This window comes from Betta splendens, chromosome 4 (genome assembly GCF_900634795.4).
Source record: "Betta splendens chromosome 4, fBetSpl5.4, whole genome shotgun sequence".
NCBI lineage: Eukaryota > Metazoa > Chordata > Actinopteri > Anabantiformes > Osphronemidae > Betta > Betta splendens.
In genome coordinates, this window is record NC_040884.2 from 33,456,159 (window position 1) to 33,474,652 (window position 18,494).

At 40.3% G+C, this 18,494-nt stretch overlaps 1 protein-coding gene across 2 annotated transcripts; it reads right to left on the reverse strand.

The window, feature by feature from the left end:
* Nucleotides 1–1,081: 1,081 nt before the first annotated feature.
* LOC114853580 (desmoglein-2.1-like) lies at nucleotides 1,082–11,837 on the reverse strand. 2 transcript variants are annotated; one of them, XM_029147122.2, is made up of 14 exons: nucleotides 11,679–11,837; nucleotides 9,428–9,556; nucleotides 9,072–9,230; nucleotides 8,835–8,976; nucleotides 7,462–7,622; nucleotides 7,067–7,201; nucleotides 6,719–6,904; nucleotides 5,590–6,017; nucleotides 5,369–5,511; nucleotides 4,233–4,454; nucleotides 3,742–3,984; nucleotides 3,297–3,427; nucleotides 2,898–3,197; nucleotides 1,082–2,793 (listed from the first exon to the last, which is right to left on the reverse strand). In XM_029147122.2, the coding sequence occupies exons 1-14, from the start codon at nucleotides 11,721–11,723 to the stop codon at nucleotides 1,699–1,701; spliced, it is 3,519 nt and encodes a 1,172-aa protein (XP_029002955.1). In that variant the 5' UTR covers nucleotides 11,724–11,837; the 3' UTR covers nucleotides 1,082–1,698. The 2 variants fall into 2 exon arrangements, with proteins under 2 accessions (XP_029002955.1, XP_055364280.1); XM_055508305.1 differs by having other exon boundaries at nucleotides 5,369–6,017.
* Nucleotides 11,838–18,494: the final 6,657 nt, after the last annotated feature.

Consider the following 18,494-nt stretch of genomic DNA (forward strand, 5'->3'; position numbering starts at 1 on the left):
ACACGGACATATACTTTTGTAACCCGTGTAATAAACTTTGTTTAAAATGAGTCGATTCTGAAGACCATTCTTGGAGCCATCATTCAAGCTTAAACCGCTCACCGAGCAAATTGTGACAACACCTCTCAGCTTCGATATTTTCACAATATCCCCGACTTTAAACTTCATCTGTAAGGCGTTCTTGTGTCTCAAAGGAAAGGGGCATACAGATTCTGAAATACCTCCGGGCGCATGAATACTCACTCCGTAGTACCAATGATTGCTGGAGGAGCCGCTGGTTTACCAAACAAATTTTAGTATTTTAGGATCACGGTCCTCCATGATGAATACACCCATAACGTCGCTCGGGCGCTGCTCCTCGTTATCCCACCCGTCTTGTCTCTTCTTCTCAATGGGCTCATCTTCCTCATTGGATTCGTCCTTGTCCATTCTTTCAAAGAGCTCTCTCAGATATCCAGTTATTATGCCACGCAAAACACTCCAATCATTCGCTGTGACAGGCATCGTTACAGGGTCAGGGGAAAAAGCATTACCTTCTTTGAGTTAGTAAAGACGCAGCTCTCCCGTGGCGTAGCGAAACACATAGCCAAAAGAGCCTGATGCAAGTTTAAACTCGCCCTGGAGAAATGAGGGTATTGCTTAGGAGCCCGACACTGATGCTGAGTGGCCACCGCAACCCCAACATTTACGCTTCTGATGAAGCTGTCAGAATCCTCTACTGCAGGAGAATTGGCCAATTTTTTGTTTTTCTTTACGATCACCCAAAACCCTAATAGCAACGTAACCCCTGACTTTGCTAACCATTGACACCAGAGGACAAAGTAAGTAATAATTGTGTAATTTTCACTTTTAATGAAAGACTGACAAAGAAGTTTTTTGTCCAACATAAAACATTTATTGAGTGACATTCAAACCTGACACGTTGGGGGGGGGGGGGGGGGGGGGGGGGGTAAAAGTGCAGTTTGTTGTACTTTTGAATTTTTGGCATACCCCAATTTAAATCCGCGGGGCTATAATTATATATATAGTATATATATATAATATAATACTGGCCACCATTAGCTCATGTGTACTCTTACACTTTTTTCATAATAAGATCTATTTATTATTGTATCTTCACAAAGACATTTGACATAAAAAAGGACATAAATATTTAGTAATGTCAGCAGTACTAATTATATAGGAACATACATTTTCCAAGGATATTAATAACTTGAATGTATGGTAAAACATCAGGGTACAGGCTGGGACTATGCAGCATATTAGCATGCTAATGGCTTAGCTGAGTAGTAGTAAACCCAAACTAAAGATGACGGTAGTATAAACAAATGCACTGGACAAATATAAATAATGAACTGATGAGCCATTGATTCAGACTCCTGCAATTCTGAAACCTGTTGGATGTTAAAATATTAAACTTGAAACCCTGGTCATTATGTACAAATAAAGTAATAGAAAATGATTGCAGCCTTGCACATATGTTTAAAGTCAAAGTCAATTACAAGTTTAATACAGGGTATGCAAGTTGAAGCTGTGCATGCACGCCCATAGCGTTTCCTAGTCAAACGTTTGCTGCAATCCCTCCACCAAAAAACTGACAAATACATGCAAATGTCGAAATTAAAAATACTCCAGGACTCCAGACAGTTTACATACCAGTGGGTTGACTGTATTAAGAAATAGTCTTCACTTTACATTTCAGTGAATTTCCCTCGTGTGTTTTTCAGTAACCTTGCGGTAGGTGGGCATTGTGTTCACTGTGGTGGTAGAGGAATCAAACACATTGGATAGAGATCCACTGAATGGGCCGCCCATTTTGTAAATGATTTTTTGAGAGCCAGAGATGTTATGCATCTGGGACAGGCCTCCTTCTTCCTGAACCAACCCTTCACTGCTATTTAGACCTCCAGCAATAAGAACTCTCTGAGATCCTGATAGCTCTCTTGACTGTTGAATACCTCCTGACACAAGACATGTCTGGCTCCCTTTCATCTTTTTCAAGGCTCCATTGCCATCCACAACCAGCATCGGTTGGGACCTAGAAAGGTTGGCAGTTTGAATTAGGTTGGTGGCTGCCCCTTGGACTTCATTTCTCTGCACCAAAACCATGCCTGGACCTCGAGCTTGTCCTTGAACGATCACACCTTGGGCAAGTCCAGCATTGGCACTGTTAACCACTATCATGCCCTGCAAGTTGGTGGTCGCCGCCTCAGCCACCAGCACTGTGTTCTGTACCTGTGGCTGGACTAGATATTGGACTGGCTGCAGCACAGGGGTGGTGGTGTAGTAGACAGGCTGCTGCTGCTGCTGCTGCTGCTGCTGCTGCTGCTGCTGCTGCTGCTGCTGCTGCTGTAGTAGCAGCATCTGGCCTTGATTTGTCATTCCTTGCTTGACTGTGGTCATCCCTCCCTTCATTGTGGCTGTGCCTTCCTTCACTACCTGAGAATGCTCAGACGTCTCCCTGAAAACATTTTGCTTCGATTTGTGGACAGCTGGTTGTAGTTTGGGTAGAGGGGACGGCTGGGGGGCATTCACCAAACTTGATACTGATATATTTATGGGAGCATTGGGCACGGAGCTGGACACTTGGACTTTAGCTGGCATAGACTGGCCCCCACACACCTCCGCTAGGGTCTTGAACTTTGGTCCGAGGTCATTTAGGAACTGTAGGTCATTGTCAGTCTCTAGGAGGCTGCAACAGCCAACTGAGCCAGCAGCAGAGCCCTGGCCCTCGTAGTCATAAACCAGTAGGCTGTCCTTCACTTCAAAGTTCTCATTTCCACTGCCTGTTTTCTGTTGAAAAGAGACAAATAACATGTTATTTAGGTTGACTTGTTTACCCAAATCATGATTCTATGCAGGATAACAACGATCAAAATACTTGAATGATTCCTTACCTGAGTGTAGTACTGTCTTAAGAAGCTCCCTGGCAAAGCCATCTCGTCATAAAATCCTCCACTTGCTCCTGATTCAAACACTTGATTGAAGCCACTATCTCTCCGATTCACCCTCCATGTTCCTTCTCCACAATCACTTGCACCATCTGGATACACCACTCTGTGCATCCCATCCATGGATGCCACTGATTTCTGAATATCAAAACCTGCCATGGGCAAATAGGTTTTGCCAGCAGCGCCCATCCCTGTAATAGGCATATCTCCATTCCCTTGCGTTGACATATTCATCAGTGGCACATCCTGTCATAGGATTCCAAATGTTAGAACAGGCTAGTTTCAGTCAGAGAATTGAACATTCCTTCCACAACAATCAAGGTAAGCGACTTGAAAGGTTCTTACCGTGTTCTCTCCTTGGCCCTCAGTGCGGTAGTTAATAAGGTGGGATTTACTGTCAAAAGGCATCTCAGTAAAGTCATCTAGCAGAACTGCCTTTTCCCCACATAGGCAGAAGAGCAGTAGCAGAGGAATGACTGCAAACACAGCAGCAATCGAGTTTTAATCTTAGATGCAGTTTCAGTTTAATTAGCTCATATACAAAGTGTTTATGTCTGTTCTAGTAGATAATAAGTAAAAAGATAGAAACAATAGCAGTTAGAAAGTATAGACTCTCAGTATTGGTTATAAGTTCAATACTGAACTACTACTGGACTTAAATAATGTTTTCTGTCCTTATGTTTGGTCTCAAAAGGATTTAATGAAAACTTTACTCTGTCTTGTGATTGCCTAGTTAATGAGATTTTATTCAAAGGACCCTCTGTGGGAAAAAGCCTCAAATGAAACTTACGTAGCAGAAGCAGCAGGCCCAGTAGAAGTAGTCCAATACCTGCAGGTCCTAACTCTGTTGTTTTCATCGGCTGACCGTGTTGGTCTCGGTTTCCACAGGCCACTCCATTCTCGCAGGTACAGACTAGAACCTTGGCTTTTTGTGGTTCAGGACAGGCTTGTCCCTGCTCATCCTTTACTACAAATTCCACCTCATAATATCCAGGCCATAGAGATTCCTTAGCCCTCAAGATTGCTGCAGTGTCTGCAAAAAAATATGAAACACATTTTATAGATGGTCTAAGTTTGCATCTTCAATCATGCATTCCAGTCATTCCAGTCAAAATCGTAGATTCCATGTTATTCCCTTGTTTAGGCAGTTTACCTAGTTAGGCCATTATAAATCATATAAAGCAGACACTATTCTCTAGCCACAACCTGCCATGCTTAAAAGGTCTCAATCTAAATTACCAGCAAATCCAATGAATAAGTCTGAACAATAATGTTTCTCACCATTGAGATGCTCCACCTGCCATTTGCCCTGAGTATGCTCTTGGACGATTGCAAAGTGAAACGGCGGTCCATTAGGATATGCATCCCCATCTTTTGCATTTACAATAACAGCATCATTTGGAATGCACATAGTCTGCATGTTACTGGTCAGGGTGGGACAGTGGTCATTAAAATCTTCCACCTGGATGGCTATGGTGCCAGTCGCTGTTTTAGCAGGCATGTCTGGTGAAGAAAAGAATTTAGATTAGAATAGAATTTTCTGTCAGGTGGCTTACAAGTGGTTCAGGCAATTCTACATTAAAAATGATAAAAATGATCCTCTTGTGCTGCGCTTCTTTGTTTTGGCCTCTTAGAAAATTAGTTTTGAAATAACAGGTTTTGTGATAATGTCTATAGACAGAACTAATTGACCCTGGCCAAAGTATTTTGCGGCCGCATGTTTTCATTTGTTTTTTCTAAAGGCATGGAAGGATAACCATTTCGGTGCACTAGGCGAGTATTTGTGCTTTTTTTTTTTCTGAAGGCCCCCCAGCAGGTGGCGCCCTAGGCAACTGCCTAGTTTGCCTATGCCCAGAGTCTATCTGTCTGTTGTACCCTGTCTATTGATGTAATGTCTGTCTATTGATAGATCTATACTCTTGCGATAACAAAGTCATAGTTCAGATCAGTAGCCACAAAATATGACCCCACTACATGAGTTATAGCTGGAGCTGGGCCTCCCTGCTGACATCAGGTATGTTAAGTAGAAGTTTTTAAATCTAAACTGATAACACATCCATATTTCCTGAACAGAACTTTCTTGGTTCCAGGCACATGTCTTGTGCCAGGAGGTATTCAACAGTCAAGAGAGCTATCAGGATCTCAGAGAGTTCTTATTGCCGGAGGTCTAAATAGCAGTGAAGGGTTGGTTCAGGAAGAAGGAGGCCTGTCCCAGATGGATAACCTCTCTGGCTCTCAAAAAAATGTGTACGTATATTGATCGAGAAAATGCACCTTTTCCATGGCCAAGCATTAGAACCACTTGTTATTATAATATGCTTAGTAGGATTTCACTACATCGTGTTCAGATAAAACAAAGCCATTATCACTTCTGACAGTTAGATACTGTAAATGGGTAAACAAGGACGAGTGTTTACCCTCCGTTATGCTGAGTATTTGGGCATAATATGTCCCATTGACCAGGAATTGAGATTCTCTGTCTGGCTTTTTATTTAATCTGATCTCAGCTGTTTGTGGGTCAATGGTTAGCCAGTTGTCCGGGTCCAGTCCTTTTGCATACCTATAGAAGAAAAGTGCAAGTTTACAAGATGAAGCTGACATTGAATTTTCACTTCTGATACTTTCATATTGCACTGACTTGACATTCTCCGCTGGTTTTCCAGTATCGCCATCGATAGCAGGGTACCTTCCAATGACGTCATAAATACTAAAGGACGACTGGCCTCCCTCTGAGATGGGAATAGCTTTGACTTTGGGATCAAAACGGGGGCCCTCAGGCTGATTCTTAACGTTAATTTTGACGGGATAGGTTTTTATTGTAGTGCTAGATGCACCACCACCAAAAGCTCCTGTTGCTCCTCCTCCACCTCCACCTCCTCCTCCAGATCCCCCTCCTCCTCCTCCTTCTCCTCCTCCTCCTCCTCCTCCTCCGCCTCCTCCACCACCTCCACCACCTCCTCCTCCTCCACCACCTCCACCACCTCCAGAACCTTCGCCGAACGATTGGGCCTTATTTTTTACAGCTATACCTAGATCAAGATGCTTTACATCCTCATAATCCACAGCCTGTAAAATAAGAATTGCAAACAAAAAGTACACAATATTACTTTCAGTATGTGAGTCAAGATTTTTAGTAAACATTCTCTGATGAAAACTGATGAAGCTATGTGGATAAGTCGCAAAATGTCTTGACATAAGTCCACCAATTATATAATTGGTGGTTTGATTTGATTTCTGGCTGCCCCAGTCATGTGCTGAAATGCCCTTGGGCAGGACATTGACTATTTAACTTACTTTCAGTTACTAGTAATGAAAAGTCTGTGTTACTGTTGTACTACTGGAGCCATTTTTAACGCTTCAATTTTACAAATTATAAATTTTTTATCAAATCCTTGCAATGAGTAATAGAAATGATAGAAGGTACAGTGTCTATAATAGTAAATTGATATAAATGTGTAGGTATATGAATACACACACACACACACACACACACACACACACACACACACACACACACACACACATATATATCAGTATAGTAATTCCGTTGTTCTCTTTCTGTCAATGAGAACAATCAAAAGTAGGCAAAGCAATTTCCTTCTGGGATTAATAAAGTACTTTAAATCTTTTTGAATGAGTATACAAAACCTAATGAAAGTCAGGTTGAGGCCCTAGTGGCAATGCGACACCTGGTAAAAGTTTGAATGAGAACAACAAGCTAAGCCTAAAAGAATATTTGCTTCTGAATAAATACTACAGTACAGTACCTTGTCAAGCATGAGGATGCCCTCGTTGGTGAGGGGGTCAGTCTTAATGCTGAAGTATCCAGCTTCGTTGCCTTTGACAATTTCATACAAAGCTTCCCAGTTCTCTGTGCCACTCAAGTCCATGTCCTGTGCTTTGAATCTCATCACCTCCACGCCTTGTGTGTTCTCCTCAATACTTCCCTCATACTGCAAGTACACAAACACAATTAAATTACTAGGTTTCATTTTTTGTTACATTTTTTAACAACTGTGGCATGAGCATGTCCAACGTTTCAAATAATTTGTTTGCCAAAAGTAAATCTATGTAATGTTGAAAAATAGGAAAAAAATTGTAACAAGGAAAACTACCTCCTCTTTATCCAGAATGGGAAGGTTGTCGTTCACATCTCCAATATTAATGGTAACAGTGCTGGTTGCAACATTTCCTTCTGGTTCTCCATCAAGGTCTTGACCTTTCACTACTAGAAAGTACTGATCTACTGTCTGTAATTGGAAAACAATCAAAATGCATTGATTACTCCCGATGTAGACTTAAGGCTGAATTCCATTAAGAACTGAGAAAGCATTAAACATGCTTCCCTTATTCCAGGCCACCAAAAGATGCAATTATGTTCACACAATTTACAGTAGTGAAGTCTATACATGCTTCGGATAAGCATATTGTTTATACTATTCATTCTCTATGAGGATTCACAAAACAAGTCTTTTAAGTCTATGCTGTAACTAATTGATTCATACTCTACCTCTCTGTCAAGGTTAGGCTTGTTGACATAGATAGTCCCATCTCTGCTCATCGCAAACATGTCATTGGGTGGATTATGAGACACAATGCTATAAGCAATATGAGAGTTTTTAGTCCTCTCTTCATCAGCATCAGTTGCAGTGATTTTCATAACGAAAGTCCCTGTAAAAAATAAAACATCAACCACTTATATTTATTTTCTAGAATTTATTAGGTGTCCCACTTGAGTTCAGGGTGAAGGCTGTCATCTAGTGGGAGAGGTTTATTCCTTTCTAATCGCTCACTCACTGATGTATGCACCACAACACATTTATTAGGTTTTTAAAATACACTTTACATTTAAAAAAAGTAGATATAATATGTGGGTAAAGGTTTCTAACTATTTCATATGGGGATCTATTAAATAGTTTTAAAGGTTGTTAATGTAAATGGTAAACCATGCTTATATATAGTAGCACTTTAACCAGCCTTTAAAATGATCCAACCACACTTTGAAGGCTGTGGGAGAGAACCCACGCGAACACGGGGAGAACATGCAAACTCTACATAGAAAGGCAACACTGTGCTGCCCTGTACTTGAAATCAAAGGTGTACGAAGAGGCAAAGGCCCCTGCAGCAGTTACAGCACACGACTGTCCATCCCCAGATGAGGCCACATTTCAGAGAGTTGGAGTTATTATTTGTTATGTTCATTACATTTTCTATTAGTAATCTTGTTATCAAATAATTTAGTTGGGGTTATTTAGGTCCTCCCTGTTAGTGTGTTAGTCCACCCTAGCCTTGCCAAGTTGGCGCTTTAGGTGAGATCATGATTTTGCGCCCTCTACTCTACATCTGGGGGGCTGATCGTGATCGCAACTACTCTATGCGTCCCCCGGCTTACGAACGGTGCTCTAGGTGATTTCGTCATTTTGCGGGTGGGACCTTCTCTGCCACTCCGGGCGCGTTTATGCACTTTTTTTCCCGAGGCTTGGCTTCTTTTTTCTCACTATAAAACTTAGAGAGGTAGGATATATCCTGGACAGGCCATGACAACCAGAGACAACAATCATTCACACACCAATGTAGGCCCACTACTTAATACTTATGACCTTATGTCTTCGGGAATCAAAACCTGAATCTTCTCCCTATATGGCAGCAGTGCTACCCACTGCGCCACCTAGCCGCAACGTATTGATGTCATGTCCCAATGTACAATAAAAAAGATCAGCCACTCAGAAACTATGAGTAAATGTACTTTACATAAAATGTCTGAGCACCAAAAAATTAGTTCCATTAATGTTTTGACAGTGTTTAAGTATAGCACCCTCAATCTTTATAAATTATTAGAACTGTTGGGATTTACAGTGTACAGTATCAGGATGATGCACAAACCTTTAGGACTGAGTTCATCCACCTTCCCAGGGCTGATGACTCCAAACACCGGAGGGTTGTCATTATGATCTACAATCTTAAAACTTATGTCAATTTTCTCTTCTGCCAGTCTCCCATCATGGTATTGAGCAACACCTAAAAGCTAAAACAGAGAAGATAAAACTCAAATGTTGCTTTCTTTATCTTCTTTAAACAGAAAGTAAAATGAAATAGAATTATCTGTCCCTAGTGACTTACATGGTACGTATCAATTTCCTCCCTGTCGAGCACTTTCGTCACTCGAATATATCCAGTTCTAGAGTCGACAACAAACACGTGGAAAGGGAACTGGGTTGAACCAACTCCTTCCAAGGAATAGATTATATTACCCGTACCATCGTCAAAGTCTGAATGAATCTGAAAAACAGAAGGTCAAATAAACAAAAGGCTAATTTACGTTTCATGTGTGTGTGTGTGTCATGGAGCCTATGCAAATGTTTTTTTAATTTAAATTTTAATAGTTTTCTCTTAATTGTGCCACTGAATCATGAGCTTTCTGTGTGTTACTCTTCTAATTGTTGATGGGTTAATCGCCAACCTGAAACATGACTCACCCTGGCAACAGATTCTTTATAAGTGTAGTCAACATTTTCCTCCAGTTGCCTTGGGGGTGGAATCCAATTTCTTCTTTTTCTGACCAGACTGTCTTCAGAGTTGGTTTTCACCAAAGCAACAGTGTGGAGCTTTAACAAAACATGAGTACACGTGTTTACGTACACTGTAAATAACAAATTTATTTACGGTTGCACATCTCATCTTTTTTAACTCAGCATGTTGAGGCTGGCTTACAGGCTGGCTTACATTTGATCTGCCAGTTTAGAAGAGGGTGGGACTGACTTTCTCATGACTGCAGAGTATAAAGTGTAACTACTCGACAATAGTCAGCTAATGAGTCATGAGAAAGAATCTACTTAGTTGGTAATAGCACTGTTGAAATGGATAGGTGTAAACCTTGGCAATGTTTCTGTGTTTTCGGGTGGAGCAGTGACCTGTAAGATGCTGTCTCCCCAAATTTAAGCATATTTACATTTGAGGAACTCTGAAAAATGCTGGGGGATTGTTAGATGGGTTTGTTTTAAGTAATTTCCCCACTACGTAATTTTCCCACTGTGGGACTATTAAAGGTTTTTCTTGTCTTATCTTATCTTGAAATTAATAGAAATTTATGGATTATTGGTTATGTTACTATATTAAGGAGGTTATTTAATAAGTAAATGTTTATACTCACCTATTTATTGCCATAAATATTGATTTGAAGAGATCACATTTAGATGTTTTCCTTTTAGCACAGCTTTAAGTAACTACTGCTGTTTAGACAGACATTACACGTGAATATGGAATTTTTATAGTCAATAAAACGCAGATGTTTAAGTCATAAGTTTTGATCTGTTATGTACTGTTTAGCTGTCTTCCTTTCAGAAAGGAAAGTGACACACCCCACCAAAATTCCTTGGACACGTAACAATTTAGTCTATGCATGGGCATGTCAGGATAATGACCTACAGTAAAAGAAGAGAAGGGAGTTACCTGGAAATAAAAGAAAATGTGTGACTCATCATGTGTATAAATTACTGCTTCTAAACAAAATGTCCTGAATCAATACTAATATCTAATGTGTTCATATATAAAAAGCTTTTACCTAAAAATATAGTTTTCTTTCTCTTACTTTAATAATATTCAAAATAAAAAGATGATTGCTTGATGAATGTTTGCACAAGTATTGACCTTTTCCATTAGCTGCAATACATGGAACCCTTGTGAATAGTGTGCTCAGCTTTGAACAGATGGACAATTCTCATCTCATTTTATGGTTACATATCGATGAAGCCACAAAGGACACTCAGGATTGCAGCTGACCCATCTTGTTCCAAATACAAACCTTTTCAGTCCCTTCCTTCTATTCAGAGACTCCAGTTCATTAAGACCAAAACCTCACACCAGCAACAGTTGTTTCCCCACTGCAGTCGACCTCCTGAATCAGATCTTCCCCTATCGCCTTACTCATAGACAGTCACTTGGTGTCACAGTTTTCACCTGACACCAAGAAAAATTTCTACTGTTCAGTCTTTTTAACTGTGTCTGGCAATAAACAGTTTTCTTATATACTGATGTTGAGGAATCAGCTTAACTCAGATTTCAAACCAGGTAAGTTCTTGTTTTGGAGCCAGTCATCTCATACAATAGTCAAATCACGGGGTCAGTTTGACCACATCAATGTTGGGGTTATTTACCTTCGTTCATCCAATTAATAAAATATTATGCTGCTTAACCTAATAAACATTTTGATTATGAAGTTTTAGAAGAATTAGAAATTTAGTTTAAACATCACCCAGTTAAACAAATTAAACAGCTGATTGCATAACAATCTAAAACTAAGATTCAGTGCATGTTGTGGAATCCAACTGGAAAAGCCCCCAAATCATTAATGACCCCAAATAAATTCCTGTATTCTATTTTTCCATGACTACTTTCATTGTGTTTTGAAGATTTGTGAGACACTTCAAGAGACAAGGACATGGATTAATATGTTCAACTCTGATTTTTACGGTTTTGTATATATCTGCAAATACAAATAGGAATTCCATAACAAACACCTATGTTTCCTGTTGGAAAATTGTTTTATCACATCTCAGCCTCTAAAGGTAAGCGGCTCAGCTAACAATCAGCCGTGAGGCAGAGTACACCCACTACAGGTATAGACACAGACCTACAGACAACTTCTGTCAATGGAGTATCACAAGGAGAACACTTGAACTCCCAGTGGTAAATGTTCAATATATATACAATATAAAATCAAAAACTCACCACAAACAGCAGCAGCACAAACAAAAGCAAACAGTCTCGAATCATATCTGAAGTATCCGTATCAGGTGATCTGCGTCCTGAGAAAGGTTCCTCAGTCAGTGTGGAGCTGATGAATGAGAGCAGAAGCCTTTTGAAAACGGAACAAGGGCTCCACCCACACCCCGAGTCCCAGCAACAGAGACCTATTGGTGTTGTTGCTTGTTGGTGTGGTGAGAAAAGCCAGACAGATGCAGTGCAAATGCTTCCAAACACAACATTTGTAGCTGTATGTGGTTGTACACAAACATATTCTAAATAAATAATATGAGATTAACTTTTATTCAATAATATATTCATATATTCAGTTACTCCTTTGGCTATGCAAACCATTCCAACCTTTTGATTTTGCACCAAAAAAAGAGTATTTTCAGAGTTCATGAGTCATTCATTTGTTATTGAACTCGATCCCTTGTTGTGCTGCTCTGCTTGTTTACTTGTAGCATGTGTACTCAGCCAGCCATGGAACTCAGGATTTGATTCCCGTTGCTCTGTGTATTAAGTGTAAATCTTATCTATTTTTACCAGATTCCAATTTGTTCCTGTTAATGACAAAATTTAGGACATAATTCTAAATTCTTCTAACTTATAAAAGACTTGACATAAAACAACAATAAAGGGTATGCTAAGATTGGACTTATCAAACTACTACTTAAAGGAAAACTTTACAGATTTTCAATGGGGGTTGACCAAAACAACCTCGAGTAATATTTAAGAATGAAGGGAAACTTAGATTGCTCCATAATTTCTATGCAGAGAAGATATCATTTTTTCTTCCAGTAAGACTCCTCCAGATGGTTTTTCGTGGGCTCAATAACTACAACTACTGCTTCCTGGTTTCCTCTATACCTGCCCCAGCATTGGTCAGACTGAGAGGGGGGAGCGAAACTGCTCTGTCCACCATTGTTTTGTCCTCGCATATTTGGACAATGCTAATATTCAATGGTCGGAGGTCCCGCCATAGATGATTACATAGACAACGAGTACTTCAGCACAGCAATCTGATATTCGTGGTTAGTTGTATGAGCCAAAGTACAGCGCGGACGAGTTAGGCTGTGTGTAGGAGGATGAAGCTGCTAGTGAGTCGAGAGACAAGTCAGATGCATCCATTTTCTGCGCCGATAGAACTGAATTTCCCAGTGCTGCAATGAATCTACCACTGCTGGTTTCTCTTGGATGAAATTGTGGATTCTACTGCTGACTGCTGTGTATATGTGATCTGTTTTGGGTTACATATGTTAAGAGAAGCTGGAAACTAGCTTCAGGATGCCATGGACAAACCAGAAAAAACAGCTGGGACAGAATAGTCAAATGAAAGTAAGTAACAGTATATTTATTTATTTTGTATTGTTTTAGCTTGCGCTGTGAAGTTTGAGAATAGTTACAAGCTGCTCCTTGGTGTTTTTTGAACTGTCATGAGTATTAGTAGTTAGCTTTTATTGCTAATGTTAGCTTATGTATTAGCTGAGTGGAAGGTAGCAACTAATTTAATATTACTTCATTTTGTAGGCAATATCGGCTTCATGGCTGCCGATTCCCCTTGGCTGAAGTTGCAAACATAGTTCTATCTGATTAAACTGTTTTAACTATGTCCTGTGTTTTCTTGTGCATGCTCTTGAATCAGAGAAGGCCACATGTCTCTGATAATGCAAGTCAGTTTACAAGAGCCTAACAAGTTACTATGGTATATAAATAAATTCTCATAAAAGCTCACCCCTTTCTTGGAGTGGTCTTATTCCTACAAGCTCAGGTCCTGCACCAGAGGCCCTGAGGGTCCTGTGCCGTATCTTAGCTGTTCATAGGACTGCACTCTTCTGGATAGAGATCTCCGCTTGTGCCCTCACCCTCGACATCTTCTAAAAATCTTCTTTAAGCCCTTGGTACTTCTCGATCTTTTTTGATCCTTCTTCCTGATGTTGCTGTCACCTGGGATTGCTACATCTATCACTACAGCCTGGTTCTCTTGTTTGTCAACCACTATGTCAGGTTGGTTGGCCATTACCAGTTTGTCAGTCTGTATCTGGAAGTTCCACAGGATCTTAGCTCTGTCATTCTCAACCACCTTTGCAGGTGTGTCCCATTTGGACTTTGGGACTTCCAGCCTGTACTCAGCACAGATGTACCTGTACACTATGCCGGCCACTTGGTTATTGGCGTTCTATGTATGCCCTACCTGCTAGCATCTTGCATCCCGCTGTTATCTGCTGGATCGTTCCAGGAATGTCTTTGCACAGCCTGCACCTGGGGTCCTGCCTATGGTAGATCCCAGCCTTTATTAGTGTGGTACTCAGAGCCTGCTCCTGTGCAGCTAGGATCAGTGCCACCCATCCATCCATCCATCCATCCATCCATCCATCCATCCATCCATCCATCCATCCATCCATCCATCCATCCATCCATCCATCCATCCATCCATCTACTGTATCTACTGTATCTAGATGCAGTCAGAATAGATAGATAGATAGATAGATAGATAGATAGATAGATAGATAGATAGATAGATAGATAGATAGATAGATAGATAGATTGATTGATTGATTGATTGATTGATTGATTGATTGATTGATTGATTTTCAGAATTGATTTAAGGTTTGACTTGTCAAAGTAGTTTTTTTCCAGACTGAGACTGTTTTGTTTTGTTTTCCAGTTCAAGGGTTGCACATAGACATGGACAAGACTGTGTCAGGGGTTTCATTCAGAATAATTTTTAATGAGGTACTGCAGGCTAGAACACCTTTTACTCACTCCAGGAATTGCAAAATTTCAATTATACCATTATTTGCAGCCCCACAAAGGATCAGCGTGAAAAAAACACAGTGGTGTCGTTGGAACATTTAGATGCTTAGAAGCTATTCAGACAATCCCAATGCCTCTCACCAAATGACAAATGGTGTCTTTCTTTAAAACGCACCGTTTTGCCTCTACAGTCACATAAGGATCAGACACCCTGTAGCAGTCACACCTTGTTATGCCTACATCTGTGTTTCTCCCAACATTGTTAGAGGACAAAAGTAGTTGTAGGTGACATCACGCCAATCCCATGTTCTGTGCTGCTGTCACACCCAGACAGGACTATGAGTAACTCTTTATTCAGTCCCTATAAATAATGGTTCTTGTTACTTACACAGACTTCTTCCATTGCCCTGCTGACATCTGTCAGCAAGTGTATGGTTTATAGTATCATCATCATTGTATCAGAGAGAGGCAATATTAAGTCAGATAGCCACCCTGGATGGCATAACATTAGCTTCAGATTCTACTGTGAGGAACCTTGGTGTCATCTTTGACCAGGATCTCTCTTACATCATACATTAAACAAATCTCCAGAACCGCCTACTATCACCTTAGAAATATAGCTAAAATCAGAAGCATCCTCTCTCAGAGCGATTCAGAGAAACTGATTCATGCATTTGTTACCTCTAGGCTGGACTACTGTAACTCCTTACTCATAGGATGTCCCAACAGCTTCTTTAAAAGCCTCCAGCTAATTCAAAATGCTGACAGGACTTAGAAAGAGAGATCACATTTCTCCTAAATTAGCTTCTCCTGCCTCTCTTCGGCTGCCTGTAAAATGTAGGATAGAATTTAAAATTCTCCTACTCACCTACAAAACACTTAATGATAAAGCTCCTTTTTATCTTAAAATACACAGTTTCTTATGTTCCCAGCAGAACACTTTGTTCTTAGACCGCTGGGCTACTTGTGGTTCCTAGAGTCTTTAAATGTAGAATGGGAGGCAGAGCTTTTAGTTACCAAGCTCCTCACCTGTGGAACCAGTTCCCTGTTTAGGTTTGAGATTAGATTAGATCTAATAGATTATTAGATTGAGAAGCTGACACACTTTCCACCTTTAAGATTAGGCCTAAAACCTTTCTTTTTGATAAAGCTTATAGTTAGAGATGGTTCAGGTCACTGGCAATGATTGTTAGTCACAGGAACTATCTCCTAGTTAAGCTGCAATAGACATACACTGTAGACTGCTGGGGGACTTAATTTATACACTGAGCTCCTCTGTTTCCTTCTATCTCTTCTATCCAATAACCTCCCATCATTGTTCCATGTGTAACTAATCTTGTCTCCCACGCTTTCTCTCTCTCTCTCTCTCTCTCTCTCTCTCTCTCTCTCTCTCTCTCTCTCTCTCTCTCTCTCTCACACTCTTTCCTCACCTACATGTATCATCGGACTCAGAGCTATGTGTCTGTGATGGGCAACCATCCTGCCTGTGTCCAGTCCCTCATCTAACCATCCTGCCTGTGCTCTGCTGTTGCTTGTTGTTGTTGCTGTGCTTTTCTCTCTCTCTATCCCCTCACTCCAACCGGTCGAGGCAGATGGCCGCCCACATCCTGCCTGGTTCTGCAGGAGGTTGGAAAAGGAGTTTTTCCTCTCCTCTACTGATGTCAAATTAAAGGCTTGCTGTATGTGGGATTTGCTGGGTTTAGTTGTGTAATGTCTTAAACCTTGTGAGTGAAGTGTAGTGCCTTGAGATAGCTGTGCTGTGATTTGGCGCTATATAAATAATCTCATTCTCATGTTTAGTTAGATAGATACTAATAGATACTATGTTCTCCACCTGTTTGTGTGGGTTCTCTCTGGGTTCTCTGGCTCCCCCCCCAATGAAGCGGAATAGAAGATGGATTGATTTCCAGGATATCCTGTGTTTGTTTGTTTTTTTTTGTTCTGTCCAGCAGTTCAACAAGCATCATGTATTTGGCTGAATGCCGTATTGTGATGGGCAGCTTTGCTTTTACAAGAGCAGTATATAAAAAATACATATATACTCCTCTTGAATAATGGTTTTATTTTGCCAGTCCTAAATATGTGTGATGTTGCTGTGTTGGTGGACAGGTTGAGTTTTTGCTTTGGGGTGCGTGTGCTGGAGGGGGCAGGATAAACTGGTTGAACTCAACCTTAACGTGATTGCACAAAGACAGAATCAATTAGACCCAGTCTAGTTACCATGGAGACTTGTTCTAGGCTTCCTGGGTCGTCATTAAACTAATACTAGTTTAATTTAGCCCAGGCCTTTTTGTTATAGGCTATTTGTTTTAATTTTTTTAAACCAGCAGGCCAAGTTTTATGAAGAATGCTGCTTATTATATGGATGCTATGTGCATTATTGCAAATTCTGAGTTCATTAGAAATACAAACGGTATTTTGTAACGGTCCATAACGAGGATCTATGCCATCTAGTATGTACAGCCAACTATAACGTACGCACCTGCCCCGGTAATCAGCAGGTTATTTAGGCCCCTTTTGCCTTCTCCACAGCAGAGTATTGAGTCTTCATGCCATGCAGCCAGACCAGTGTTCATGCTCTTTTTGCCACAGACCAGGTTAAGCTGGAAGTTTCTGATCTAAATCTAGCTTGTGGTTCTTTCCTCGGATGTTCTAGTTTCTGCCTCGGTTTATTGTTAAGTTTTTGAAGCTTTGGATCCTTCTGCAGTTCTACTCGCCCTCTGCCTGTCCCCTTGGGTTCATCAGGCTAGCAGAGCTTACCCAGGTAGCATCCACTCAATATCTCGCCTGGTAATTCTACTTGACGTCTCTTACTCTTTCTGTGTCCACAGAGTGGGTGCAAATTGATGGGAAATTGGGCCTCCGAATGACCGTTCACCTAGTTATTTACCATTAAATCCTGTTTTGCTCGTCAGTTCGGTTCTGTTTGTTGATTGTCTTGTCTTGGGGTCCTCCCTCACCCTTTTGTTTGAGGAGTCAAAGCTCGTTACAAAAGGTTCATTCACTAGTTGTTGTTTTTTTCAATGTTTAATAAGTTATATTGTAATTTATAATTTTTGTAATATTGTGCCATACCTTAAAAAAACTCCATGAAGAAGTCAGGATGAGTTTAGTTGACTAGGTCAAACCAGGATGTTTCACTTATCCTGAATATTCGAATTCTATTTAATTACTATTTAATTTTAAGTTTTCAAACTCACCTGATAAGTTAAAAGTCATTGAAATGTGAAAGGATGTGCTTGTGTGTTTGAGAGTGTTGTACTAAAGTAGCTAACAGAAAACAGACAGGGTGTGGTATTTTCCTACATGTGCACACAGGTGTGTCTGCCTGTGAGTCATGGCTTAGTCATGGTGTGGTAAAATGAAATGCTTGGGATGTGTCTTTCACTATCTGTTGATGCCTTTAGCAATTTGGCACATGAACCCTGAAAAGACGTCTGGGTAAGACATGTATGGCGCCTGAGTGCCACTTGTGAAAACACCGAAAATCTCAGGTACCCGAGAGAGAAACAAAAATGGGTTTTTCTTGTTTGGGTAAAAATAGATTCACATTAAACCATATTCAAACCTGTCAATACTTTCTAGAAACTGATCACCCTTACACTAACAAGACCTGCCAGAAGATAAGTCAAGGGTCCTTTTTTAAGATTTTATTTTAATTTTGGTGTTCATACAAGAACATTCATATTGTGACGTCGCTCATGAATAAGATTGTAACTTAACAAGGTTAAAAATTATGTTGTTAAATGAATATTAATACTAATATTAAGGAGTGTGCATACACCCATACATAAATACATTCATATACGTACTTTATAATCTTACATAGAATATCACAACTCACACAGAACCCCCAAAGTCTATAATCAATCATAATCTGCATTTTTTTTTTTTTAATACATATATATATATATTTTTCCTGGTGTCAGCTCTTGGGAATTAAAAACGTTTTGATGACTACAAGGGTGGAGTAAACAAACAGGTTCTACCACCTACAGCATTGTGCTAGTGGGTGTGAAAGAGTAACAGCCCCCCCCCCCCCCC